Raw genomic sequence first — 26,857 nt, 5'->3', positions numbered from 1 at the left:
TTATATGAACACAAGTATACTTTGTTTTGAAGTGTTATGATTAAACATATAAAAAATGCATTATGAAATTAAATGTGACAGTTTAAATAAGTTTCCAGAACAGAAATAGCTCAAACAACAGTTTTTAGTATTAAATACTTATTATTATACTTAAAATCTATGGAGGAAAGATTGTGTAAATAAACACATCCCTTGCATTTGTCTGAAAGAAAACATGGAAGCAAAAATAACCCAACATTTAAAACTGTTTGTAAAGAAGCGTCTCAACTTTAAACTATCAGCTGAAGAAACTGTTGTGTTTTAGAAAATTAAAAGTTGAAAAGTTAATTTCTTCTTAATAGGAATAAAAATATGTTGACTCTTCACATCAGGATCAGGGCATCAGCCTGAAAGATAATATATACATATATATTAATACATCATATTTTCTTTTTAAACAGCATCTACATTAACACTTTCTATAATAATATATAATAAAAACATGATTGTTTCAGTCTTTAAATACGTTAATTTCCACTGTGACATGAGTGCACAGAGGAAACAGAGCTCACCTCAGTCTGCATACAATCACCAACACTGGTGCTTCAGAGAAACTCAGAGGTTTTATGTTGTGTGGTCAGCAATCATCCAAGGAATCGAGTCCATGCATGTTTACAGACTGTGTGTGTGTGTGTGTGTGTGTGTGTGTGTGTGTGTGTGTGTGTGTGTGTGTGTGTGTGTGTGTGTGTGTGTGTGTGGTGTGTGTGTGTGTGTGTGTGTCAAAGATTACGATGAGATTTGTGGTGTTTTTTCTCAGATGATCAGCAGAGGGAAGCTTCACTGAGGAGTTGATGGTCCTTATCTCTACTTTTTATTTTTCTTCAACACAGCAAGATCGATGATATATTGATGGATACTTTATTGATCCAAAGGGACATTTAGGATGTTCATTTAGTAAATTATGTTCCCATTTATAATGATGTAGAAGATAAAGCACAGTATGTGTTTGTTACCTCTGGTCTAAAACAAAACAAGATGTCGTTGGACAAAATGTGAAACTTCAGAACAGCAGCTCTCAAACAAATGGATGACATCACAGTGGGTCGACACCTTTTTATTGTGATAAAATACTTGTTATTAAGTTCTTTAAAGTTTGTACTACATATATCATGAGTATAACTGGATGTGGATGTAAACTGCAACTCGACTGGTTGGAGGTGAAGAACTGCGAGGCTGTAATTCTTGTTTGTGAAACCATCCACGACCCGATTCTCACTGTGGCCTCAGTCCACACAGCAGATACCTTTTCAGATACCCCCTGAAAGTTTTGTCTCGTACGCCGTAGATGATTGGACTAATGGAGCGAGGCAGAATATGTATTGTGACATAAGTAGCAAAGAGGGAGTCAGTATAATTCTTAGGAAACCATTGCAGGAGAGCTTGTTTTAACAGTGGCCCTACGTACGTGGTCATACACAACAGCACCTGAAACCCATGGAGGAGGATTGTGTTTCTGGCCTTCTTAGCATCTTTGCTAGCTGCTTTAGCAGTGAATATTATTCTGAAGTAGGTGTAAAAGATTATGACCCAAACTATGACTAGATAGATAATATAAGTGATGTCCCTTTTCTCGATCATGTGGGGATTTGGAAACGCAGTTTCTCTGAGACAGAACACTTTGGAGTCGAAGAAGTCCAGTGGCTCTGTGGCCAAGGTGAATAAAAGATCAGGAAGAACTGACAACATGCTGGTCGCCCAGATTAAACCAATCAGCATCAGAGTCCTCTTGACGGTGCAGATCTGCACGTGGCGAAGAGGGATACAGATGGCGACGTAGCACTCGACCGCCATGCAGGCCAGGTTCAGAGGGGTGTTCTCTGTGGTGAACAGAGCAATCAGGATAAAGGTGCAGCAGACGGAGACACTGAGTTTGTAGATGGTGTAATTGATGATGAACAGGGTGACGGTCAACGTCACTTGGATCATGTCGTTGACGACCAGGTGAATGAAAAGGATGTAGCGAGGATTCATGTAGAAGATCTGGAGGGAATGAAATGGGTTTTAAATACGTTTTTATGAAGTTAAATTGAAATCATCATTTTAGATTTCAAATGAAAAGCAGCTGTGTCCTGGTGCTCGGGCGTATTCACCCGGTTAAAGGCTAGCTAACTTCAGCGGGCTAACGAGCAGCCTCGGAGCTAGCGTTAGCTTAGCGAACCTGTTTAATCAACCATCCGGGTGAATATGCCCGAGCACCAGGACACAACTGCTTTAAAACAATACTGTACTGTAATGCACCTGATAAGTGTTCTGCCATGTTGCGCCAAACTAGCAGCAGCAAACTCCGTGTAAACAAACACAGCTGATCGTCAGTTGATCTGCGGCTGCGTGCCTCGGTGACGTCACCCCAGTGAAAGCCCGGGATGTAAACAAAGCAACTTGGACTCACAGGGGACTAGTGCTGGTGATTCATAGTAAATAAAGAGTTTCGCGGCAGATAATGCGTTATTTAGAGGCTGTCTTGTGGATGCCCCAGTCACTTGCGTTGTATGGATTTACGCCGATCACGTGTGGATCTAAAAGCGTCCGAAGGACTCAAAGTTACTCCAAACCTTTATGGGTGAGTAGATCTACAAACCATATGCTGGAAATAAGGACCAGGTTGAAAAAAAACGAACTTCTCCTTTAATATGCCTTCAACCAGAGCTGCAGAGGATTCGATCAATGATTTGTATTTATACACGTGAAAAGATTATCACACCTGGTGTTTGCAGAAGGTGTGAATGAGGCCTGCATTGATGTAGTTGATGGAGATGCTGAGAACCACAACAATCACGTTCTTGGTCACAGCTTTAGTGAAGGAGTCTCTGTACTCGATGACCACGGTCACGTTGGTGGATGACGTGTTCATGTCTTGAAGTCTGAAGATCTGATAAATGAGAAAACATGACAGTGATAATTGTATAATATTGTGTTGATGACGAGGACGTTCACAGAATATATTTCTGTCACAATCATAGTGCAAAGAACGTGTTTCTCAAACTAAGGAAAACAGTTGAAGTTGGATGTATTTCTATTTAAAAACAAGTGCTGCACATTCTAAAAACATTACTCATCAAATATTTTAATACAATATAAGCTTCCTGACTTAACTCCTGATTATAACCTGTTAGAGAATCACATTATGATGTGTTGTGGAGTCCTGACAGTGAGTCAGAGAGACACTACATGCTATTTAAATGGGATCACGATGAACTCTACTTTATATTTGTAAAACAATCACCTATCCAAATTCAACACGCTCAATATCTTCAATGTATAGATCAAATTCTAACAAACAGGTTTTCACAATGAAACTTCACCAGTTACTTATATGAACACAAGTATACTTTGTTTTGAAGTGTTATGATTAAACATATAAAAAATGCATTATCAAATTAAATGTGACAGTTTAAATAAGTTTCCAGAACAGAAATAGCTCAAACAACAGTTTTTAGTATTATATACTTATTATTATACTTAAAATCTATGGAGGAAAGATTGTGTAAATAAACACATCCCTTGCATTTGTCTGAAAGAAAACATGGAAGCAAAAATAACCCAACATTTAAAACTGTTTGTAAAGAAGCGTCTCAACTTTAAACTATCAGCTGAAGAAACTGTTGTGTTTTAGAAAATTAAAAGTTGAAAAGTTAATTTCTTCTTAATAGGAATAAAAATATGTTGACTCTTCACATCAGGATCAGGGCATCAGCCTGAAAGATAATATATACATATATATTAATACATCATATTTTCTTTTTAAACAGCATCTACATTAACACTTTCTATAATAATATATAATAAAAACATGATTGTTTCAGTCTTTAAATACGTTAATTTCCACTGTGACATGAGTGCACAGAGGAAACAGAGCTCACCTCAGTCTGCATACAATCACCAACACTGGTGCTTCAGAGAAACTCAGAGGTTTTATGTTGTGTGGTCAGCAATCATCCAAGGAATCGAGTCCATGCATGTTTACAGACTGTGTGTGTGTGTGTGTGTGTGTGTGTGTGTGTGTGTGTGTGTGTGTGTGTGTGTGTGTGGTGTGTGTGTGTGTGTGTGTGTCAAAGATTACGATGAGATTTGTGGTGTTTTTTCTCAGATGATCAGCAGAGGGAAGCTTCACTGAGGAGTTGATGGTCCTTATCTCTACTTTTTATTTTTCTTCAACACAGCAAGATCGATGATATATTGATGGATACTTTATTGATCCAAAGGGATATTTAGGATGTTCATTTAGTAAATTATGTTCCCATTTATAATCATGTAGAAGATAAAGCACAGTATGTGTTTGTTACCTCTGGTCTAAAACAAAACAAGATGTCGTTGGACAAAATGTGAAACTTCAGAACAGCAGCTCTCAAACAAATGGATGACATCACAGTGGGTCGACACCTTTTTATTGTGATAAAATACTTGTTATTAAGTTCTTTAAAGTTTGTACTACATATATCATGAGTATAAACGGATGTGGATGTAAACTGCAACTCGACTGGTTGGAGGTGAAGAACTGCGAGGCTGTAATTCTTGTTTGTGAAACCATCCACGACCCGATTCTCACTGTGGCCTCAGTCCACACAGCAGATACCTTTTCAGATACCCCCTGAAAGTTTTGTCTCGTACGCCGTAGATGATTGGACTAATGGAGCGAGGCAGAATCTGTATTATGACATAAATAGCAAAGAGGGAGTCAGTATAATTCTTAGGAAACCATTGCAGGAGAGCTTGATTTAACAGTGGCCCTACGTACGTGGTCATACACAACAGCACCTGAAACCCATGGAGGAGGATTGTGTTTCTGGCCTTCTTAGCATCTTTGCTAGCTGCTTTAGCAGTGAATATTATTCTGAAGTAGGTGTAAAAGATTATGACCCAAACTATGACTAGATAGATAATATAAGTGATGTCCCTTTTCTTGAGGATGTGGGGATTTGGAAACACGGTGTCCGTGAGACAGAACACTTTGGAGTTGAAGAAGTCCAGTGGCTCTGTGGCCAAGGTGAATAAAAGATGAGGAAGAACTGACAACATGCTGGTCGCCCAGATTAAACCAATCAGCATCAGAGTCCTCTTGACGGTGCAGATCTGCACGTGGCGAAGAGGGATGCAGATGGCGATGTAGCACTCGACCGCCATGCAGGCCAGGTTCAGAGGGGTGTTCTCTGTGGTGAACAGAACAATCAGGATAAAGATGCAGCAGACGGAGACGCTGAGTTTGTAGATGGTGTAACTGATGAGGAACAGGGTGATGGTCAACGTCACTTGGATCATGTCATTGACGACCAGGTGAAAAAACAGAATATACCGAGGATTCGTATTGAAGATCTGGAGGGAAAGAAATGGGTTTTAAATACGTTTTTATGAAGTTAAATTGAGATCAACTAATTTCAGAATAGTTAACTTTTAATCCTTGAATTTAATGTATTATTGTAGTATGTATTATTGTAGTATTACTACATCCAAAAGCCCAGCTCTATGGGCTGGGGTGGTGGGCTGGCCATAATACACAGAGCTGACTTCCTGCTCAAAGAGCTTCTGGTATCCAATACCACCTTGTTTGAATGTGTCGCCTTCACCCTGGCTCGACCCTCGCTGCTCCAGGTTGTTCCCATTTACCGACCCCCCAAAGCCTCCTCCACCCTCATGTCTGAGCTGTCAGAGCTACTCACCTCCATCTGCTCCATGTCTCCATCTACGTTACTGCTTGGTGACTTCAATATTCACGTCGACTCCACCAACTGCACACTGGCCACTGAATTCCTGTCACCCCTGGACTGCTTCAACATCACACAACATGTTCAAGGTCCCACCCGTGCCAAAGGTCACAAACTGGATCTGGTACGCTCCAATGGCACAACCCTCTCCCAGCTGCAGGGCCTTGACCTTGCGGTCTCTGACCATCACGCTGTCCTTTTCACAGTTCCTATCCCCCGCCCAGACAGCATGCAAAACGCACCTTTAGGAACACCAAGACGGTGACTTCACCAGCTCTGGCAAACCTACTGGCTTCACACCTGGCCTCGGATCCCCCCGAGCACCATGGCTGAGGGCCTGGTTGCCCACTACAACACTGCTCTTTCCCTCAGTCTTGACTCTCTCGCCCCTCTCAAAACCCGAACTGTCACCTACACCTGCCCAGCCCCCTGGTTCACAGCTGAACTTCATGCCATGAAGACAGATCTTCAAAAACTCCTCAAGCAGCACCCCTTCACTAAGGCCTTTGGCCTCAGTTAATGCTCCTCCCTGCTGCTAAATTTGATCCTGTTTGGTATTATTACTTTTCTCTTTTCTCTTCTGTCTTGTCCTCACAAACTTATGCAAAGCGTCCTTGGGTCCCGCGAAAGGCGCTATATAAATTCAAGCCATTATTATTATTATTTACAACGACAAAGTATGTGATTGAGTGACTGAACAGATGCTACATCATTTTTTTTACTTTCAGTGTTTCCAGTTGATCTTTTATGTTATTTTAAGTTTTAATTTGAACTTATTTTCGAGGTTTTTCTTTTAGATCCTTGTCGGTTAAATTTCTCCTTTTTTATAGTTTTAAACAATCGTCGCCCTCTTGATGATTCTTACTTGAGGATTATGAACAGGACTTTCATCAGAAGCTAAAACAACCAGCTGGTTTTTAGTCCTGGGAGCCAACAAACACAACTGTGACTGCTGACATCAACTGCCAAGACGTGTGACAACTTGCAAATCGAGGCTTAATCTCTGCAGCAGGTCTAGTTATTGCCCCCGTGTCCTTTCTGTGGATCCCTTCTGCTGAAATCACATCAGCGTTGCAGTCTCTGGTCAGAGCCCCTTTGTTCAAGTGCCTGTTCACCTCCCTGTCAGTGGCAAATTCAGATCCTTTCTTTCCTGTGATGATTCACCTCGGCCTGCTCCTGTTACAGAGCTGCTTTATGACAGCTGCAGGGAGGTGTGTCTACCCAAAAGGTTTATGACACGTCAGTCGGAGAGGTGTTTTGAAAGGCCTGAATGACTCTGACTCATTGAAGAGCCTGGCATCGGTGCAGAAATACAGAAATTGCTTCTAATGTTCCTTAGACAGCCTCGCTCCTCTAAGCAATCAGACAGGGCCACAGTATTTGAGTTTAGCATCTTGTAAAAATATACGTTTTAAACCTGTACCTGTTAATTCAATGTGTCACATATACATCAACTCTACATATATGTAGTTATATAGGTCAGACTTTACTTGAATACTCAAATAGATTCCAAATATCACATTATATTACTGTTGAAACAAGTTGATCAGGTTGAAAGTTGATAAGTAAATTGTCGGTTGACACATTTATTGCTTAGTATTTGAATGTAATGAACATCACACCTGGTGTTTGCAGAAGGTGTGAATGAGGCCTGCATTGATGTAGTTGATGGAGATGCTGAGAACCACAACAATCACGTTCTTGGTCACAGCTTTAGTGAAGGAGTCTCTGTACTCGATGACCACGGTCATGTTGGTGGATGACGTGTTCATGTCTTGAAGTCTGAAGATCTGATAAATGAGAAAACATGACAGTGATAATTGTATAATATTGTGTTGATGACGAGGACGTTCACAGAATATATTTCTGTCACAATCATAGTGCAAAGAACGTGTTTCTCAAACTAAGGAAAACAGTTGAAGTTGGATGTATTTCTATTTAAAAACAAGTGCTGCACATTCTAAAAACATTACTCATCAAATATTTTAATACAATATAAGCTTCCTGACTGAACTCCTGATTATAACCTGTTAGAGAATCACATTATGATGTGTTGTGGAGTCCTGACAGTGAGTCAGAGAGACACTACATGCTATTTAAATGGGATCACGATGAACTCTACTTTATATTTGTAAAACAATCACCTATCCAAATTCAACACGCTCAATATCTTCAATGAATAGATCAAATTCTAACAAACAGGTTTTCACAATGAAACTTCACCAGTTACTTATATGAACACAAGTATACTTTGTTTTGAAGTGTTATGATTAAACATATAAAAAATGCATTATCAAATTAAATGTGACAGTTTAAATAAGTTTCCAGAACAGAAATAGCTCAAACAACAGTTTTTAGTATTAAATACTTATTATTATACTTAAAATCTATGGAGGAAAGATTGTGTAAATAAACACATCCCTTGCATTTGTCTGAAAGAAAACATGGAAGCAAAAATAACCCAACATTTAAAACTGTTTGTAAAGAAGCGTCTCAACTTTAAACTATCAGCTGAAGAAACTGTTGTGTTTTAGAAAATTAAAAGTTGAAAAATTAATTTCTTCTTAATAGGAATAAAAATATGTTGACTCTTCACATCAGGATCAGGGCATCAGCCTGAAAGATAATATATACATATATATTAATACATAATATTTTCTTTTTAAACAGCATCTACATTAACATTTTCTATAATAATATATAATAAAAACATGATTGTTTCAGTCTTTAAATACGTTAATTTCCACTGTGACATGAGTGCACAGAGGAAACAGAGCTCACCTCAGTCTGCATACAATCACCAACACTGGTGCTTCAGAGAAACTCAGAGGTTTTATGTTGTGTGGTCAGCAATCATCCAAGGAATCGAGTCCATGCATGTTTACAGACTGTGTGTGTGTGTGTGTGTGTGTGTGTGTGTGTGTGGTGTGTGTGTGTGTGTGTGTGTGTGTGTGTGTGTGTGTGTGTGTGTGTGTGTGTGTGTGTGTGTGTGTGTGTGTGTGTGTGTGTGAGTGTGTGTGTGTGTGTGTGTGGTGTGTGTGTGTGTGTGTGTGTGTGTCAAAGATTACGATGAGATTTGTGGTGTTTTTTCTCAGATGATCAGCAGAGGGAAGCTTCACTGAGGAGTTGATGGTCCTTATCTCTACTTTTTATTTTTCTTCAACACAGCAAGATCGATGATATATTGATGGATACTTTATTGATCCAAAGGGACATTTAGGATGTTCATTTAGTAAATTATGTTCCCATTTATAATCATGTAGAAGATAAAGCACAGTATGTGTTTGTTACCTCTGGTCTAAAACAAAACAAGATGTCGTTGGACAAAATGTGAAACTTCAGAACAGCAGCTCTCAAACAAATGGATGACATCACAGTGGGTCGACACCTTTTTATTGTGATAAAATACTTGTTATTAAGTTCTTTAAAGTTTGTACTACATATATCATGAGTATAAACGGATGTGGATGTAAACTGCAACTCGACTGGTTGGAGGTGAAGAACTGCGAGGCTGTAATTCTTGTTTGTGAAACCATCCACGACCCGATTCTCACTGTGGCCTCAGTCCACACAGCAGATACCTTTTCAGATACCCCCTGAAAGTTTTGTCTCGTACGCCGTAGATGATTGGACTAATGGAGCGAGGCAGAATCTGTACTATGACATAAGTAGCAAAGAGGGAGTCAGTATAATTCTTAGGAAACCATTGCAGGAGAGCTTGTTTTAACAGCGGCCCTACGTACGTGGTCATACACAACAGCACCTGAAACCCATGGAGGAGGATTGTGTTTCTGGCCTTCTTAGCATCTTTGCTAGCTGCTTTAGCAGTGAATATTATTCTGAAGTAGGTGTAAAAGATTATGACCCAAACTATGACTAGATAGATAATATAAGTGATGTCCCTTTTCTTGAGGATGTGGGGATTTGGAAACACGGTGTCCGTGAGACAGAACACTTTGGAGTTGAAGAAGTCCAGTGGCTCTGTGGCCAAGGTGAATAAAAGATGAGGAAGAACTGACAACATGCTGGTCGCCCAGATTAAACCAATCAGCATCAGAGTCCTCTTGACGGTGCAGATCTGCACGTGGCGAAGAGGGATACAGATGGCGATGTAGCACTCGACCGCCATGCAGGCCAGGTTCAGAGGGGTGTTCTCTGTGGTGAACAGAACAATCAGGATAAAGATGCAGCAGACGGAGACGCTGAGTTTGTAGATGGTGTAACTGATGAGGAACAGGGTGATGGTCAACGTCACTTGGATCATGTCATTGACGACCAGGTGAAAAAACAGAATATACCGAGGATTCGTATTGAAGATCTGGAGGGAAAGAAATGGGTTTTAAATACGTTTTTATGAAGTTAAATTGAGATCAACTAATTTCAGAATAGTTAACTTTTAATCCTTGAATTTAATGTATTATTGTAGTATGTATTATTGTAGTATTACTACATCCAAAAGCCCAGCTCTATGGGCTGGGGTGGTGGGCTGGCCATAATACACAGAGCTGACTTCCTGGTCAAAGAGCTTCTGGTATCCAATACCACCTTGTTTGAATGTGTCGCCTTCACCCTGGCTCGACCCTCGCTGCTCCAGGTTGTTCCCATTTACCGACCCCCCAAAGCCTCCTCCACCCTCATGTCTGAGCTGTCAGAGCTACTCACCTCCATCTGCTCCATGTCTCCATCTACGTTACTGCTTGGTGACTTCAATATTCACGTCGACTCCACCAACTGCACACTGGCCACTGAATTCCTGTCACCCCTGGACTGCTTCAACATCACACAACATGTTCAAGGTCCCACCCGTGCCAAAGGTCACAAACTGGATCTGGTACGCTCCAATGGCACAACCCTCTCCCAGCTGCAGGGCCTTGACCTTGCGGTCTCTGACCATCACGCTGTCCTTTTCACAGTTCCTATCCCCCGCCCAGACAGCATGCAAAACGCACCTTTAGGAACACCAAGACGGTGACTTCACCAGCTCTGGCAAACCTACTGGCTTCACACCTGGCCTCGGATCCCCCGAGCACCATGGCTGAGGGCCTGGTTGCCCACTACAACACTGCTCTTTCCCTCAGTCTTGACTCTCTCGCCCCTCTCAAAACCCGAACTGTCACCTACACCTGCCCAGCCCCCTGGTTCACAGCTGAACTTCATGCCATGAAGACAGATCTTCAAAAACTCCTCAAGCAGCACCCCTTCACTAAGGCCTTTGGCCTCAGTTAATGCTCCTCCCTGCTGCTAAATTTGATCCTGTTTGGTATTATTACTTTTCTCTTTTCTCTTCTGTCTTGTCCTCACAAACTTATGCAAAGCGTCCTTGGGTCCCGCGAAAGGCGCTATATAAATTCAAGCCATTATTATTATTATTTACAACGACAAAGTATGTGATTGAGTGACTGAACAGATGCTACATCATTTTTTTTACTTTCAGTGTTTCCAGTTGATCTTTTATGTTATTTTAAGTTTTAATTTGAACTTATTTTCGAGGTTTTTCTTTTAGATCCTTGTCGGTTAAATTTCTCCTTTTTTATAGTTTCAAACAATCGTCGCCCTCTTGATGATTCTTACTTGAGGATTATGAACAGGACTTTCATCAGAAGCTAAAACAACCAGCTGGTTTTTAGTCCTGGGAGCCAACAAACACAACTGTGACTGCTGACATCAACTGCCAAGACGTGTGACAACTTGCAAATCGAGGCTTAATCTCTGCAGCAGGTCTAGTTATTGCCCCCGTGTCCTTTCTGTGGATCCCTTCTGCTGAAATCACATCAGCGTTGCAGTCTCTGGTCAGAGCCCCTTTGTTCAAGTGCCTGTTCACCTCCCTGTCAGTGGCAAATTCAGATCCTTTCTTTCCTGTGATGATTCACCTCGGCCTGCTCCTGTTACAGAGCTGCTTTATGACAGCTGCAGGGAGGTGTGTCTACCCAAAAGGTTTATGACACGTCAGTCGGAGAGGTGTTTTGAAAGGCCTGAATGACTCTGACTCATTGAAGAGCCTGGCATCGGTGCAGAAATACAGAAATTGCTTCTAATGTTCCTTAGACAGCCTCGCTCCTCTAAGCAATCAGACAGGGCCACAGTATTTGAGTTTAGCATCTTGTAAAAATATACGTTTTAAACCTGTACCTGTTAATTCAATGTGTCACATATACATCAACTCTACATATATGTAGTTATATAGGTCAGACTTTACTTGAATACTCAAATAGATTCCAAATATCACATTATATTACTGTTGAAACAAGTTGATCAGGTTGAAAGTTGATAAGTAAATTGTCGGTTGACACATTTATTGCTTAGTATTTGAATGTAATGAACATCACACCTGGTGTTTGCAGAAGGTGTGAATGAGGCCTGCATTGATGTAGTTGATGGAGATGCTGAGAACCACAACAATCACGTTCTTGGTCACAGCTTTAGTGAAGGAGTCTCTGTACTCGATGACCACGGTCACGTTGGTGGATGACGTGTTCATGTCTTGAAGTCTGAAGATCTGATAAATGAGAAAACATGACAGTGATAATTGTATAATATTGTGTTGATGACGAGGACGTTCACAGAATATATTTCTGTCACAATCATAGTGCAAAGAACTTGTTTCTCAAACTAAGGAAAACAGTTGAAGTTGGATGTATTTCTATTTAAAAACAAGTGCTGCACATTCTAAAAACATTACTCATCAAATATTTTAATACAATATAAGCTTCCTGACTGAACTCCTGATTATAACCTGTTAGAGAATCACATTATGATGTGTTGTGGAGTCCTGACAGTGAGTCAGAGAGACACTACATGCTATTTAAATGGGATCACGATGAACTCTACTTTATATTTGTAAAACAATCACCTATCCAAATTCAACACGCTCAATATCTTCAATGAATAGATCAAATTCTAACAAACAGGTTTTCACAATGAAACTTCACCAGTTACTTATATGAACACAAGTATACTTTGTTTTGAAGTGTTATGATTAAACATATAAAAATGCATTATCAAATTAAATGTGACAGTTTAAATAAGTTTCCAGAACAGAAATAGCTCAAACAACAGTTTTTAGTATTATATACTTATTATTATACTTAAAATCTATGGAGGAAAGATTGTGTAAATAAACACATCCCTTGCATTTGTCTGAAAGAAAACATGGAAGCAAAAATAACCCAACATTTAAAACTGTTTGTAAAGAAGCGTCTCAACTTTAAACTATCAGCTGAAGAAACTGTTGTGTTTTAGAAAATTAAAAGTTGAAAAGTTAATTTCTTCTTAATAGGAATAAAAATATGTTGACTCTTCACATCAGGATCAGGGCATCAGCCTGAAAGATAATATATACATATATATTAATACATCATATTTTCTTTTTAAACAGCATCTACATTAACATTTTCTATAATAATATATAATAAAAACATGATTGTTTCAGTCTTTAAATACGTTAATTTCCACTGTGACATGAGTGCACAGAGGAAACAGAGCTCACCTCAGTCTGCATACAATCACCAACACTGGTGCTTCAGAGAAACTCAGAGGTTTTATGTTGTGTGGTCAGCAATCATCCAAGGAATCGAGTCCATGCATGTTTACAGAGTGTGTGTGTGTGTGTGTGTGTGTGTGTGTGTGTGTGTGTGGTGTGTGTGTGCGTGTGTGTGTGTGTGTGTGTGCGTGCGTGTGTGTGTGTGTGTGCGTGTGTGTTTGTGTGTGTGTGTCAAAGATTACGATGAGATTTGTGGTGTTTTTTCTCAGATGATCAGCAGAGGGAAGCTTCACTGAGGAGTTGATGGTCCTTATCTTTACTTTTTATTTTTCTTCAACACAGCAAGATCGATGATATATTGATGGATACTTTATTGATCCAAAGGGACATTTAGGATGTTCATTTAGTAAATTATGTTCCCATTTATAATCATGTAGAAGATAAAGCACAGTATGTGTTTGTTACCTCTGGTCTAAAACAAAACAAGATGTCGTTGGACAAAATGTGAAACTTCAGAACAGCAGCTCTCAAACAAATGGATGACATCACAGTGGGTCGACACCTTTTTATTGTGATAAAATACTTGTTATTAAGTTCTTTAAAGTTTGTACTACATATATCATGAGTATAAACGGATGTGGATGTAAACTGCAACTCGACTGGTTGGAGGTGAAGAACTGCGAGGATGTAATTCTTGTTTGTGAAACCATCCACGACCCGATTCTCACTGTGGCCTCAGTCCACACAGCAGATACCTTTTCAGATACCCCCTGAAAGTTTTGTCTCGTACGCCGTAGATGATTGGACTAATGGAGCGAGGCAGAATATGTATTATGACATAAGTAGCAAAGAGGGAGTCAGTATAATTCTTAGGAAACCATTGCAGGAGAGCTTGTTTTAACAGTGACTCTATGTACGTGGTCATACACAACAGCACCTGAAACCCATGGAGGAGGATTGTGTTTCTGGCCTTCTTAGCATCTTTGCTAGCTGCTTTAGCAGTGAATATTATTCTGAAGTAGGTGTAAAAGATTATGACCCAAACTATGACTAGATAGATAATATAAGTGATGTCCCTTTTCTTGAGGATGTGGGGATTTGGAAACACGGTGTCCGTGAGACAGAACACTTTGGAGTTGAAGAAGTCCAGTGGCTCTGTGGCCAAGGTGATGAAAAGATCAGGAAGAACTGACAACATGCTGGTCGCCCAGATTAAACCAATCAGCATCAGAGTCCTCTTGACGGTGCAGATCTGCACGTGGCGAAGAGGGATACAGATGGCGATGTAGCACTCGACCGCCATGCAGGCCAGGTTCAGAGGGGTGTTCTCTGTGGTGAACAGAACAATCAGGATAAAGATGCAGCAGACGGAGACGCTGAGTTTGTAGATGGTGTAACTGATGAGGAACAGGGTGATGGTCAACGTCACTTGGATCATGTCATTGACGACCAGGTGAAAAAACAGAATATACCGAGGATTCGTGTTGAAGATCTGGAGGGAAAGAAATGGGTTTTAAATACGTTTTTATGAAGTTAAATTGAGATCAACTAATTTCAGAATAGTTAACTTTTAATCCTTGAATTTAATGTATTATTGTAGTATGTATTATTGTAGTATTACTACATCCAAAAGCCCAGCTCTATGGGCTGGGGTGGTGGGCTGGCCATAATACACAGAGCTGACTTCCTGCTCAAAGAGCTTCTGGTATCCAATACCACCTTGTTTGAATGTGTCGCCTTCACCCTGGCTCGACCCTCGCTGCTCCAGGTTGTTCCCATTTACCGACCCCCCAAAGCCTCCTCCACCCTCATGTCTGAGCTGTCAGAGCTACTCACCTCCATCTGCTCCATGTCTCCATCTACGTTACTGCTTGGTGACTTCAATATTCACGTCGACTCCACCAACTGCACACTGGCCACTGAATTCCTGTCACCCCTGGACTGCTTCAACATCACACAACATGTTCAAGGTCCCACCCGTGCCAAAGGTCACAAACTGGATCTGGTACGCTCCAATGGCACAACCCTCTCCCAGCTGCAGGGCCTTGACCTTGCGGTCTCTGACCATCACGCTGTCCTTTTCACAGTTCCTATCCCCCGCCCAGACAGCATGCAAAACGCACCTTTAGGAACACCAAGACGGTGACTTCACCAGCTCTGGCAAACCTACTGGCTTCACACCTGGCCTCGGATCCCCCGAGCACCATGGCTGAGGGCCTGGTTGCCCACTACAACACTGCTCTTTCCCTCAGTCTTGACTCTCTCGCCCCTCTCAAAACCCGAACTGTCACCTACACCTGCCCAGCCCCCTGGTTCACAGCTGAACTTCATGCCATGAAGACAGATCTTCAAAAACTCCTCAAGCAGCACCCCTTCACTAAGGCCTTTGGCCTCAGTTAATGCTCCTCCCTGCTGCTAAATTTGATCCTGTTTGGTATTATTACTTTTCTCTTTTCTCTTCTGTCTTGTCCTCACAAACTTATGCAAAGCGTCCTTGGGTCCCGCGAAAGGCGCTATATAAATTCAAGCCATTATTATTATTATTTACAACGACAAAGTATGTGATTGAGTGACTGAACAGATGCTACATCATTTTTTTTACTTTCAGTGTTTCCAGTTGATCTTTTATGTTATTTTAAGTTTTAATTTGAACTTATTTTCGAGGTTTTTCTTTTAGATCCTTGTCGGTTAAATTTCTCCTTTTTTATAGTTTTAAACAATCGTCGCCCTCTTGATGATTCTTACTTGAGGATTATGAACAGGACTTTCATCAGAAGCTAAAACAACCAGCTGGTTTTTAGTCCTGGGAGCCAACAAACACAACTGTGACTGCTGACATCAACTGCCAAGACGTGTGACAACTTGCAAATCGAGGCTTAATCTCTGCAGCAGGTCTAGTTATTGCCCCCGTGTCCTTTCTGTGGATCCCTTCTGCTGAAATCACATCAGCGTTGCAGTCTCTGGTCAGAGCCCCTTTGTTCAAGTGCCTGTTCACCTCCCTGTCAGTGGCAAATTCAGATCCTTTCTTTCCTGTGATGATTCACCTCGGCCTGCTCCTGTTACAGAGCTGCTTTATGACAGCTGCAGGGAGGTGTGTCTACCCAAAAGGTTTATGACACGTCAGTCGGAGAGGTGTTTTGAAAGGCCTGAATGACTCTGACTCATTGAAGAGCCTGGCATCGGTGCAGAAATACAGAAATTGCTTCTAATGTTCCTTAGACAGCCTCGCTCCTCTAAGCAATCAGACAGGGCCACAGTATTTGAGTTTAGCATCTTGTAAAAATATACGTTTTAAACCTGTACCTGTTAATTCAATGTGTCACATATACATCAACTCTACATATATGTAGTTATATAGGTCAGACTTTACTTGAATACTCAAATAGATTCCAAATATCACATTATATTACTGTTGAAACAAGTTGATCAGGTTGAAAGTTGATAAGTAAATTGTCGGTTGACACATTTATTGCTTAGTATTTGAATGTAATGAACATCACACCTGGTGTTTGCAGAAGGTGTGAATGAGGCCTGCATTGATGTAGTTGATGGAGATGCTGAGAACCACAACAATCACGTTCTTGGTCACAGCTTTAGTGAAGGAGTCTCTGTACTCGATGACCACGGTCACGTTGGTGGATGACGTGTTCATGTCTTGAAGTCTGAAGATCTGATAAATGAGAAAACATGACAGTGATAATTGTATAATATTGTGTTGATGACGAGGACGTTCACAGAATATATTTCTGTCACAATCATAGTGCAAAGAACGTGTTTCTCAAACTAAGGAAAACAGTTGAAGTTGGATGTATTTCTATTTAAAAACAAGTGCTGCACATTCTAAAAACATTACTCATCAAATATTTTAATACAATATAAGCTTCCTGACTGAACTCCTGATTATAACCTGTTAGAGAATCACATTATGATGTGTTGTGGAGTCCTGACAGTGAGTCAGAGAGACACTACATGCTATTTAAATGGGATCACGATGAACTCTACTTTATATTTGTAAAACAATCACCTATCCAAATTCAACCGATCAATATCTTCAATGAATAGATCAAATTCTAACAAACAGGTTTTCACAATGAAACTTCACCAGTTACTTATATGAACACAAGTATACTTTGTTTTGAAGTGTTATGATTAAACATATAAAAAATGCATTATCAAATTAAATGTGACAGTTTAAATAAGTTTCCAGAACAGAAATAGCTCAAACAACAGTTTTTAGTATTATATACTTATTATTATACTTAAAATCTATGGAGGAAAGATTGTGTAAATAAACACATCCCTTGCATTTGTCTGAAAGAAAACATGGAAGCAAAAATAACCCAACATTTAAAACTGTTTGTAAAGAAGCGTCTCAACTTTAAACTATCAGCTGAAGAACTGTTGTGTTTTAGAAAATTAAAAGTTGAAAAGTTAATTTCTTCTTAATAGAAATAAAAATATGTTGACTCTTCACATCAGGATCAGGGCATCAGCCTGAAAGATAATATATACATATATATTAATACATCATATTTTCTTTTTAAACAGCATCTACATTAACATTTTCTATAATAATATATAATAAAAACATGATTGTTTCAGTCTTTAAATACGTTAATTTCCACTGTGACATGAGTGCACAGAGGAAACAGAGCTCACCTCAGTCTGCATACAATCACCAACACTGGTGCTTCAGAGAAACTCAGAGGTTTTATGTTGTGTGGTCAGCAATCATCCAAGGAATCGAGTCCATGCATGTTTACAGACTGTGTGTGTGTGTGTGTGTGTGTGTGTGTGTGTGTGTGTGTGTGTGTGTGTGTGTGTGTGTGTGTGTGTGGTGTGTGTGTGTGTGTGTGTGTGTGTGTGTGTGTCAAAGATTACGATGAGATTTGTGGTGTTTTTTCTCAGATGATCAGCAGAGGGAAGCTTCACTGAGGAGTTGATGGTCCTTATCTCTACTTTTTATTTTTCTTCAACACAGCAAGATCGATGATATATTGATGGATACTTTATTGATCCAAAGGGACATTTAGGATGTTCATTTAGTAAATTATGTTCCCATTTATAATGATGTAGAAGATAAAGCACAGTATGTGTTTGTTACCTCTGGTCTAAAACAAAACAAGATGTCGTTGGACAAAATGTGAAACGTCAGAACAGCAGCTCTCAAACAAATGGATGACATCACAGTGGGTCGACACCTTTTTATTGTGATAAAATACTTGTTATTAAGTTCTTTAAAGTTTGTACTACATATATCATGAGTATAAACGGATGTGGATGTAAACTGCAACTCGACTGGTTGGAGGTGAAGAACTGCGAGGCTGTAATTCTTGTTTGTGAAACCATCCACGACCCGATTCTCACTGTGGCCTCAGTCCACACAGCAGATACCTTTTCAGATACCCCCTGAAAGTTTTGTCTCGTACGCCGTAGATGATTGGACTAATGGAGCGAGGCAGAATCTGTACTATGACATAAGTAGCAAAGAGGGAGTCAGTATAATTCTTAGGAAACCATTGCAGGAGAGCTTGATTTAACAGTGGCCCTACGTACGTGGTCATACACAACAGCACCTGAAACCCATGGAGGAGGATTGTGTTTCTGGCCTTCTTAGCATCTTTGCTAGCTGCTTTAGCAGTGAATATTATTCTGAAGTAGGTGTAAAAGATTATGACCCAAACTATGACTAGATAGATAATATAAGTGATTTCCCTTTTCTCGATCATGTGGGGATTTCGAAACACAGTTTCTCTGAGACAGAACACTCTGGAGTTGAAGAAGTCCAGTGGCTCTGTGGCCAAGGTGAATAAAAGATCAGGAAGAACTGACAACATGCTGGTCGCCCAGATTAAACCAATCAGCATCAGAGTCCTCTTGACGGTGCAGATCTGCACGTGGCGAAGAGGGATGCAGATGGCGATGTAGCACTCAACCGCCATGCAGGCCAGGTTCAGAGGGGTGTTCTCTGTGGTGAACAGAGCAATCAGGACGAAGATGCAGCAGACGGAGATGCTGAGTTTGTAGATGGTGTAACTGATGAGGAACAGGGTGATGGTCAACGTCATTTGGATCATGTCGTTGACGACCAGGTGAATGAAAAGGATGTAGCGAGGATTCATGTAGAAGATCTGGAGGGAATGAAATGGGTTTTAAATACGTTTTTATGAAGTTAAATTGAGATCATCATTTTAAAGTCAGAATGAAAATATCTTAATATGCCTTCAACCAGAGCTGCAGAGGATCGTTCAATGATTTGTATTCATACACGTGAAAAGATTATCACACCTGGTGTTTGCAGAAGGTGTGAATGAGGCCTGCATTGATGTAGTTGATGGAGATGCTGAGAACCACAACAATCACGTTCTTGGTCACAGCTTTAGTGAAGGAGTCTCTGTACTCGATGACCACGGTCATGTTGGTGGATGACGTGTTCATGTCTTGAAGTCTGAAGATCTGATAAATGAGAAAACATGACAGTGATTATTGTATAATATTGTGTTGATGACGAGGACGTTCACAGAATATATTTCTGTCACAATCATAGTGCAAAGAACGTGTTTCTCAAACTAAGGAAAACAGTTGAAGTTGGATGTATTTCTATTTAAAAACAAGTGCTGCACATTCTAAAAACATTACTCATCAAATATTTTAATACAATATAAGCTTCCTGACTGAACTCCTGATTATAACCTGTTAGAGAATCACATTATGATGTGTTGTGGAGTCCTGACAGTGAGTCAGAGAGACACTACATGCTATTTAAATGGGATCACGATGAACTCTACTTTATATTTGTAAAACAATCACCTATCCAAATTCAACCGATCAATATCTTCAATGAATAGATCAAATTCTAACAAACAGGTTTTCACAATGAAACTTCACCAGTTACTTATATGAACACAAGTATACTTTGTTTTGAAGTGTTATGATTAAACATATAAAAAATGCATTATCAAATTAAATGTGACAGTTTAAATAAGTTTCCAGAACAGAAATAGCTCAAACAACAGTTTTTAGTATTAAATACTTATTATTATACTTAAAATCTATGGAGGAAAGATTGTGTAAATAAACACATCCCTTGCATTTGTCTGAAAGAAAACATGGAAGCAAAAATAACCCAACATTTAAAACTGTTTGTAAAGAAGCGTCTCAACTTTAAACTATCAGCTGAAGAAACTGTTGTGTTTTAGAAAATTAAAAGTTGAAAAGTTAATTTCTTCTTAATAGGAATAAAAATATGTTGACTCTTCACATCAGGATCAGGGCATCAGCCTGAAAGATAATATATACATATATATTAATACATCATATTTTCTTTTTAAACAGCATCTACATTAACATTTTCTATAATAATATATAATAAAAACATGATTGTTTCAGTCTTTAAATACGTTAATTTCCACTGTGACATGAGTGCACAGAGGAAACAGAGCTCACCTCAGTCTGCATACAATCACCAACACTGGTGCTTCAGAGAAACTCAGAGGTTTTATGTTGTGTGGTCAGCAATCATCCAAGGAATCGAGTCCATGCATGTTTACAGACTGTGTGTGTGTGTGTGTGTGTGTGTGTGTGTGTGTGTGTCAAAGATTACGATGAGATTTGTGGTGTTTTTTCTCAGATGATCAGCAGAGGGAAGCTTCACTGAGGAGTTGATGGTCCTTATCTCTACTTTTTATTTTTCTTCAACACAGCAAGATCGATGATATATTGATGGATACTTTATTGATCCAAAGGGACATTTAGGATGTTCATTTAGTAAATTATGTTCCCATTTATAATCATGTAGAAGATAAAGCACAGTATGTGTTTGTTACCTCTGGTCTAAAACAAAACAAGATGTCGTTGGACAAAATGTGAAACTTCAGAACAGCAGCTCTCAAACAAATGGATGACATCACAGTGGGTCGACACCTTTTTATTGTGATAAAATACTTGTTATTAAGTTCTTTAAAGTTTGTACTACATATATCATGAGTATAACTGGATGTGGATGTAAACTGCAACTCGACTGGTTGGAGGTGAAGAACTGCGAGGCTGTAATTCTTGTTTGTGAAACCATCCACGACCCGATTCTCACTGTGGCCTCAGTCCACACAGCAGATACCTTTTCAGATACCCCCTGAAAGTTTTGTCTCGTACGCCGTAGATGATTGGACTAATGGAGCGAGGCAGAATCTGTATTATGACATAAGTAGCAAAGAGGGAGTCAGTATAATTCTTAGGAAACCATTGCAGGAGAGCTTGTTTTAACAGCGGCCCTACGTACGTGGTCATACACAACAGCACCTGAAACCCATGGAGGAGGATTGTGTTTCTGGCCTTCTTAGCATCTTTGCTAGCTGCTTTAGCAGTGAATATTATTCTGAAGTAGGTGTAAAAGATTATGACCCAAACTATGACTAGATAGATAATATAAGTGATTTCCCTTTTCTCGATCATGTGGGGATTTTGAAACACAGTTTCTCTGAGACATAACACTTTGGAGTTGAAGAAGTCCAGTGGCTCTGTGGCCAAGGTGATGAAAAGATCAGGAAGAACTGACAACATGCTGGTCGCCCAGATTAAACCAATCAGCATCAGAGTCCTCTTGACGGTGCAGATCTGCACGTGGCGAAGAGGGATACAGATGGCGATGTAGCACTCGACCGCCATGCAGGCCAGGTTCAGAGGGGTGTTCTCTGTGGTGAACAGAGCAATCAGGATAAAGGTGCAGCAGACGGAGACACTGAGTTTGTAGATGGTGTAACTGATGATGAACAGGGTAACGGTCAACGTCACTTGGATCATGTCGTTGACGACCAGGTGAATGAAAAGGATGTAGCGAGGATTCATGTAGAAGATCTGGAGGGAATGAAATGGGTATTAAATAAGTTTTTATGAAGTTAAATTGAGATCATCATTTTAAAGTCAGAATGAAAATGTCTTAATATGCCTTCAACCAGAGCTGCAGAGGATTCGTTCAATGATTTGTATTCATACACGTGAAAAGATTATCACACCTGGTGTTTGCAGAAGGTGTGAATGAGGCCTGCATTGATGTAGTTGATGGAGATGCTGAGAACCACAACAATCACGTTCTTGGTCACAGCTTTAGTGAAGGAGTCTCGAGACTGAATAAACACGGTCACGTTGGTGGATGACGTGTTCATGTCTTGAAGTCTGAAGATCTGATAAATGAGAAAACATGACAGTGATAATTGTATAATATTGTGTTGATGACGAGGACGTTCACAGAATATATTTCTGTCACAATCATAGTGCAAAGAACGTGTTTCTCAAACTAAGGAAAACAGTTGAAGTTGGATGTATTTCTATTTAAAAACAAGTGCTGCACATTCTAAAAACATTACTCATCAAATATTTTAATACAATATAAGCTTCCTGACTGAACTCCTGATTATAACCTGTTAGAGAATCACATTATGATGTGTTGTGGAGTCCTGACAGTGAGTCAGAGAGACACTACATGCTATTTAAATGGGATCACGATGAACTCTACTTTATATTTGTAAAACAATCACCTATCCAAATTCAACACGCTCAATATCTTCAATGAATAGATCAAATTCTAACAAACAGGTTTTCACAATGAAACTTCACCAGTTACTTATATGAACACAAGTATACTTTGTTTTGAAGTGTTATGATTAAACATATAAAAAATGCATTATCAAATTAAATGTGACAGTTTAAATAAGTTTCCAGAACAGAAATAGCTCAAACAACAGTTTTTAGTATTAAATACTTATTATTATACTTAAAATCTATGGAGGAAAGATTGTGTAAATAAACACATCCCTTGCATTTGTCTGAAAGAAAACATGGAAGCAAAAATAACCCAACATTTAAAACTGTTTGTAAAGAAGCGTCTCAACTTTAAACTATCAGCTGAAGAACTGTTGTGTTTTAGAAAATTAAAAGTTGAAAAGTTAATTTCTTCTTAATAGGAATAAAAATATGTTGACTCTTCACATCAGGATCAGGGCATCAGCCTGAAAGATAATATATACATATATATTAATACATCATATTTTCTTTTTAAACAGCATCTACATTAACATTTTCTATAATAATATATAATAAAAACATGATTGTTTCAGTCTTTAAATACGTTAATTTCCACTGTGACATGAGTGCACAGAGGAAACAGAGCTCACCTCAGTCTGCATACAATCACCAACACTGGTGCTTCAGAGAAACTCAGAGGTTTTATGTTGTGTGGTCAGCAATCATCCAAGGAATCGAGTCCATGCATGTTTACAGACTGTGTGTGTGTGTGTGTGTGTGTGTGTGTGTGTGTGTGTCAAAGATTACGATGAGATTTGTGGTGTTTTTTCTCAGATGATCAGCAGAGGGAAGCTTCACTGAGGAGTTGATGGTCCTTATCTCTACTTTTTATTTTTCTTCAACACAGCAAGATCGATGATATATTGATGGATACTTTATTGATCCAAAGGGACATTTAGGATGTTCATTTAGTAAATTATGTTCCCATTTATAATCATGTAGAAGATAAAGCACAGTATGTGTTTGTTACCTCTGGTCTAAAACAAAACAAGATGTCGTTGGACAAAATGTGAAACTTCAGAACAGCAGCTCTCAAACAAATGGATGACATCACAGTGGGTCGACACCTTTTTATTGTGATAAAATACTTGTTATTAAGTTCTTTAAAGTTTGTACTACATATATCATGAGTATAAACGGATGTGGATGTAAACTGCAACTCGACTGGTTGGAGGTGAAGAACTGCGAGGCTGTAATTCTTGTTTGTGAAACCATCCACGACCCGATTCTCACTGTGGCCTCAGTCCACACAGCAGATACCTTTTCAGATACCCCCTGAAAGTTTTGTCTCGTACGCCGTAGATGATTGGACTAATGGAGCGAGGCAGAATCTGTACTATGACATAAGTAGCAAAGAGGGAGTCAGTATAATTCTTAGGAAACCATTGCAGGAGAGCTTGTTTTAACAGTGACTCTACGTACGTGGTCATACACAACAGCACCTGAAACCCATGGAGGAGGATTGTGTTTCTGGCCTTCTTAGCATCTTTGCTAGCTGCTTTAGCAGTGAATATTATTCTGAAGTAGGTGTAAAAGATTATGACCCAAACTATGACTAGATAGATAATATAAGTGATGTCCCTTTTCTTGAGGATGTGGGGATTTTGAAACACAGTTTCTCTGAGACAGAACACTCTGGAGTTGAAGAAGTCCAGTGGCTCTGTGGCCAAGGTGATGAAAAGATCAGGAAGAACTGACAACATGCTGGTCGCCCAGATTAAACCAATCAGCATCAGAGTCCTCTTGACGGTGCAGATCTGCACGTGGCGAAGAGGGATGCAGATGGCGATGTAGCACTCGACCGCCATGCAGGCCAGGTTCAGAGGGGTGTTCTCTGTGGTGAACAGAGCAATCAGGATAAAGGTGCAGCAGACGGAGACGCTGAGTTTGTAGATGGTGTAACTGATGAGGAACAGGGTGACGGTCAACGTCACTTGGATCATGTCGTTGACGACCAGGTGAATGAAAAGGATGTAGCGAGGATTCATGTAGAAGATCTGGAGGGAATGAAATGGGTTTTAAATACGTTTTTATGAAGTTAAATTGAAATCATCATTTTAGATTTCAAATGAAAAGCAGCTGTGTCCTGGTGCTCGGGCGTATTCACCCGGTTAAAGGCTAGCTAACTTCAGCGGGCTAACGAGCAGCCTCGGAGCTAGCGTTAGCTTAGCGAACCTGTTTAATCAACAAACCGGGTGAATATGCCCGAGCACCAGGACACAACTGCTTTAAAACAATACTGTACTGTAATGCACCTGATAAGTGTTCTGCCATGTTGCGCCAAACTAGCAGCAGCAAACTCCGTGTAAACAAACACAGCTGATCGTCAGTTGATCTGCGGCTGCGTGCCTCGGTGACGTCACCCCAGTGAAAGCCCGGGATGTAAACAAAGCAACTTGGACTCACAGGGGACTAGTGCTGGTGATTCATAGTAAATAAAGAGTTTCGCGGCAGATAATGCGTTATTTAGAGGCTGTCTTGTGGATGCCCCAGTCACTTGCGTTGTATGGATTTACGCCGATCACGTGTGGATCTAAAAGCGTCCAAAGGACTCAAAGTTACTCCAAACCTTTATGGGTGAGTAGATCTACAAACCATATGCTGGAAATAAGGACCAGGTTGAAAAAAAACGAACTTCTCCTTTAATATGCCTTCAACCAGAGCTGCAGAGGATTCGATCAATGATTTGTATTTATACACGTGAAAAGATTATCACACCTGGTGTTTGCAGAAGGTGTGAATGAGGCCTGCATTGATGTAGTTGATGGAGATGCTGAGAACCACAACAATCACGTTCTTGGTCACAGCTTTAGTGAAGGAGTCTCTGTACTCGATGACCACGGTCACGTTGGTGGATGACGTGTTCATGTCTTGAAGTCTGAAGATCTGATAAATGAGAAAACATGACAGTGATAATTGTATAATATTGTGTTGATGACGAGGACGTTCACAGAATATATTTCTGTCACAATCATAGTGCAAAGAACGTGTTTCTCAAACTAAGGAAAACAGTTGAGGTTGGATGTATTTCTATTTAAAAACAAGTGCTGCACATTCTAAAAACATTACTCATCAAATATTTTAATACAATATAAGCTTCCTGACTGAACTCCTGATTATAACCTGTTAGAGAATCACATTATGATGTGTTGTGGAGTCCTGACAGTGAGTCAGAGAGACACTACATGCTATTTAAATGGGATCACGAAGGCACGTTAGTAAATGAAGCGTCTCACCTTTAAACTACGAAATCACCTGAAGAAACTGTTGGACAGTGTTTCAGTAAATTACAAATCAAGAACGTTAATTCAACTTTTTAACAGGATCACCTCAGGATCAGAGCATCAGCCTGAAAGATAAAAATCAGTGTATTGTCATTTAAAGTCAGATTGAATTTATTTTAAATATTACAGTTATTCATTAATAGTAATAAACTAAAATAAACATGAGTGTACTCATTGAAAGATTTTCACTGTGTTCTGTAGATAACATGTAAATCTACATGTGAATCATTTTTGAATAAACAAGGTCTTTTTAAATAGCATCTGCGTTTAAATTTGCTTTCAGTCATTTTTGTTTTTTTGAATAGTTTATATCTGAGGTTTCGAAGAAACAAACTTCTAATTTTTTCATGCAGCAGAATCGGTCGTGAGCAGGGACTCTGAAAGAGAGGATTTAAAATTTAAATTATTCTGTTAAAGACAAGGAAAAAAAAACCCAAATACACCAGTAAAAACACAGTACCACTGTATTCAGTGAGTCAGCCTGGTTCTTACATATACAGGACAGTTCACATGAATAATTATAAAATAATAAAAACATGATTGTTTCAGTCTTTCAATACATTAACAGAGCTCACCTCAGTCTGCATACAATCACCAACACTGGTGCTTCAGAGAAACTCAGAGGTTTTATGTTGTGTGGTCAGCAATCATCCAAGGAATCGTGTGTGTGTGTGTGTGTGTGTGTGTGTGTGTGTGTGTGTGTGTGTGTGTGTGTGTGTGTGTGTGTGTGTGTGTGTGTGTGTCTGCTCGTCTCAAACACAAACTGACAGTCACAT

At 39.7% G+C, this 26,857-nt stretch overlaps 7 protein-coding genes across 7 annotated transcripts; all 7 read right to left on the bottom strand.

The window, feature by feature from the left end:
* Window positions 1-1,032: 1,032 nt before the first annotated feature.
* On the bottom strand, window positions 1,033-3,713 carry LOC138406008 (odorant receptor 131-2-like). Its single transcript, XM_069517235.1, has 2 exons — window positions 2,741-3,713; window positions 1,033-2,019 (listed from the first exon to the last, which is right to left on the bottom strand). Exons 1-2 carry the CDS (start codon window positions 2,888-2,890, stop codon window positions 1,252-1,254), a joined length of 918 nt encoding a protein of 305 aa, XP_069373336.1. The 5' UTR covers window positions 2,891-3,713; the 3' UTR covers window positions 1,033-1,251.
* Window positions 3,714-4,275: 562 nt separating this feature from the next.
* Window positions 4,276-8,225, bottom strand: LOC138406007 (odorant receptor 131-2-like). Its single transcript, XM_069517228.1, has 2 exons — window positions 7,361-8,225; window positions 4,276-5,349 (listed from the first exon to the last, which is right to left on the bottom strand). The coding sequence occupies exons 1-2, from the start codon at window positions 7,508-7,510 to the stop codon at window positions 4,582-4,584; spliced, it is 918 nt and encodes a 305-aa protein (XP_069373329.1). The 5' UTR covers window positions 7,511-8,225; the 3' UTR covers window positions 4,276-4,581.
* A 408-nt stretch (window positions 8,226-8,633) lies between these two features.
* LOC138406005 (odorant receptor 131-2-like) lies at window positions 8,634-12,699 on the bottom strand. The gene is made up of 2 exons (XM_069517221.1): window positions 12,067-12,699; window positions 8,634-10,056 (listed from the first exon to the last, which is right to left on the bottom strand). The coding sequence occupies exons 1-2, from the start codon at window positions 12,214-12,216 to the stop codon at window positions 9,289-9,291; spliced, it is 918 nt and encodes a 305-aa protein (XP_069373322.1). The 5' UTR covers window positions 12,217-12,699; the 3' UTR covers window positions 8,634-9,288.
* A 935-nt stretch (window positions 12,700-13,634) lies between these two features.
* LOC138406002 (odorant receptor 131-2-like) lies at window positions 13,635-17,529 on the bottom strand. The gene is made up of 2 exons (XM_069517219.1): window positions 16,721-17,529; window positions 13,635-14,710 (listed from the first exon to the last, which is right to left on the bottom strand). Exons 1-2 carry the CDS (start codon window positions 16,868-16,870, stop codon window positions 13,943-13,945), a joined length of 918 nt encoding a protein of 305 aa, XP_069373320.1. The 5' UTR covers window positions 16,871-17,529; the 3' UTR covers window positions 13,635-13,942.
* Window positions 17,530-18,400: 871 nt separating this feature from the next.
* On the bottom strand, window positions 18,401-19,736 carry LOC138411372 (odorant receptor 131-2-like). The gene is made up of 2 exons (XM_069531385.1): window positions 19,507-19,736; window positions 18,401-19,349 (listed from the first exon to the last, which is right to left on the bottom strand). The coding sequence occupies exons 1-2, from the start codon at window positions 19,654-19,656 to the stop codon at window positions 18,582-18,584; spliced, it is 918 nt and encodes a 305-aa protein (XP_069387486.1). The 5' UTR covers window positions 19,657-19,736; the 3' UTR covers window positions 18,401-18,581.
* LOC138411369 (odorant receptor 131-2-like) lies at window positions 19,730-22,379 on the bottom strand. Its single transcript, XM_069531381.1, has 2 exons — window positions 22,230-22,379; window positions 19,730-22,071 (listed from the first exon to the last, which is right to left on the bottom strand). The coding sequence occupies exons 1-2, from the start codon at window positions 22,377-22,379 to the stop codon at window positions 21,304-21,306; spliced, it is 918 nt and encodes a 305-aa protein (XP_069387482.1). The 3' UTR covers window positions 19,730-21,303.
* Window positions 22,380-24,019: 1,640 nt separating this feature from the next.
* On the bottom strand, window positions 24,020-26,125 carry LOC138411375 (odorant receptor 131-2-like). The gene is made up of 2 exons (XM_069531387.1): window positions 25,516-26,125; window positions 24,020-24,794 (listed from the first exon to the last, which is right to left on the bottom strand). The coding sequence occupies exons 1-2, from the start codon at window positions 25,663-25,665 to the stop codon at window positions 24,027-24,029; spliced, it is 918 nt and encodes a 305-aa protein (XP_069387488.1). The 5' UTR covers window positions 25,666-26,125; the 3' UTR covers window positions 24,020-24,026.
* Between the last annotated feature and the right edge of the window lie 732 nt (window positions 26,126-26,857).

This window comes from Paralichthys olivaceus, chromosome 2, assembly GCF_024713975.1.
Source record: "Paralichthys olivaceus isolate ysfri-2021 chromosome 2, ASM2471397v2, whole genome shotgun sequence".
Taxonomy (NCBI): Eukaryota; Metazoa; Chordata; class Actinopteri; order Pleuronectiformes; family Paralichthyidae; genus Paralichthys; species Paralichthys olivaceus.
This window is presented reverse-complemented; position numbering and strand designations above follow the sequence as displayed.

Excerpts from the sequence above, each read along its gene's own strand:
- LOC138411372 (XM_069531385.1), bottom strand. The coding sequence starts at position 19,656 with ATGAACACGTCATCCACCAACATGACCGTGGTCATCGAGTACAGAGAC. Across the intron at positions 19,350-19,506 it reads ACACCTTCTGCAAACACCAG|ATCTTCTACATGAATCCTCG; the intron begins GTGTGATAATCT and ends CATTCCCTCCAG.
- LOC138411369 (XM_069531381.1), bottom strand. The coding sequence starts at position 22,379 with ATGAACACGTCATCCACCAACGTGACCGTGTTTATTCAGTCTCGAGAC. Across the intron at positions 22,072-22,229 it reads ACACCTTCTGCAAACACCAG|ATCTTCTACATGAATCCTCG; the intron begins GTGTGATAATCT and ends CATTCCCTCCAG.
- LOC138406008 (XM_069517235.1), bottom strand. The coding sequence starts at position 2,890 with ATGAACACGTCATCCACCAACGTGACCGTGGTCATCGAGTACAGAGAC. Across the intron at positions 2,020-2,740 it reads ACACCTTCTGCAAACACCAG|ATCTTCTACATGAATCCTCG; the intron begins GTGTGATAATCT and ends CATTCCCTCCAG.
- LOC138406007 (XM_069517228.1), bottom strand. The coding sequence starts at position 7,510 with ATGAACACGTCATCCACCAACATGACCGTGGTCATCGAGTACAGAGAC. Across the intron at positions 5,350-7,360 it reads ACACCTTCTGCAAACACCAG|ATCTTCAATACGAATCCTCG; the intron begins GTGTGATGTTCA and ends CTTTCCCTCCAG.
- LOC138406005 (XM_069517221.1), bottom strand. The coding sequence starts at position 12,216 with ATGAACACGTCATCCACCAACGTGACCGTGGTCATCGAGTACAGAGAC. Across the intron at positions 10,057-12,066 it reads ACACCTTCTGCAAACACCAG|ATCTTCAATACGAATCCTCG; the intron begins GTGTGATGTTCA and ends CTTTCCCTCCAG.
- LOC138411375 (XM_069531387.1), bottom strand. The coding sequence starts at position 25,665 with ATGAACACGTCATCCACCAACGTGACCGTGGTCATCGAGTACAGAGAC. Across the intron at positions 24,795-25,515 it reads ACACCTTCTGCAAACACCAG|ATCTTCTACATGAATCCTCG; the intron begins GTGTGATAATCT and ends CATTCCCTCCAG.
- LOC138406002 (XM_069517219.1), bottom strand. The coding sequence starts at position 16,870 with ATGAACACGTCATCCACCAACGTGACCGTGGTCATCGAGTACAGAGAC. Across the intron at positions 14,711-16,720 it reads ACACCTTCTGCAAACACCAG|ATCTTCAACACGAATCCTCG; the intron begins GTGTGATGTTCA and ends CTTTCCCTCCAG.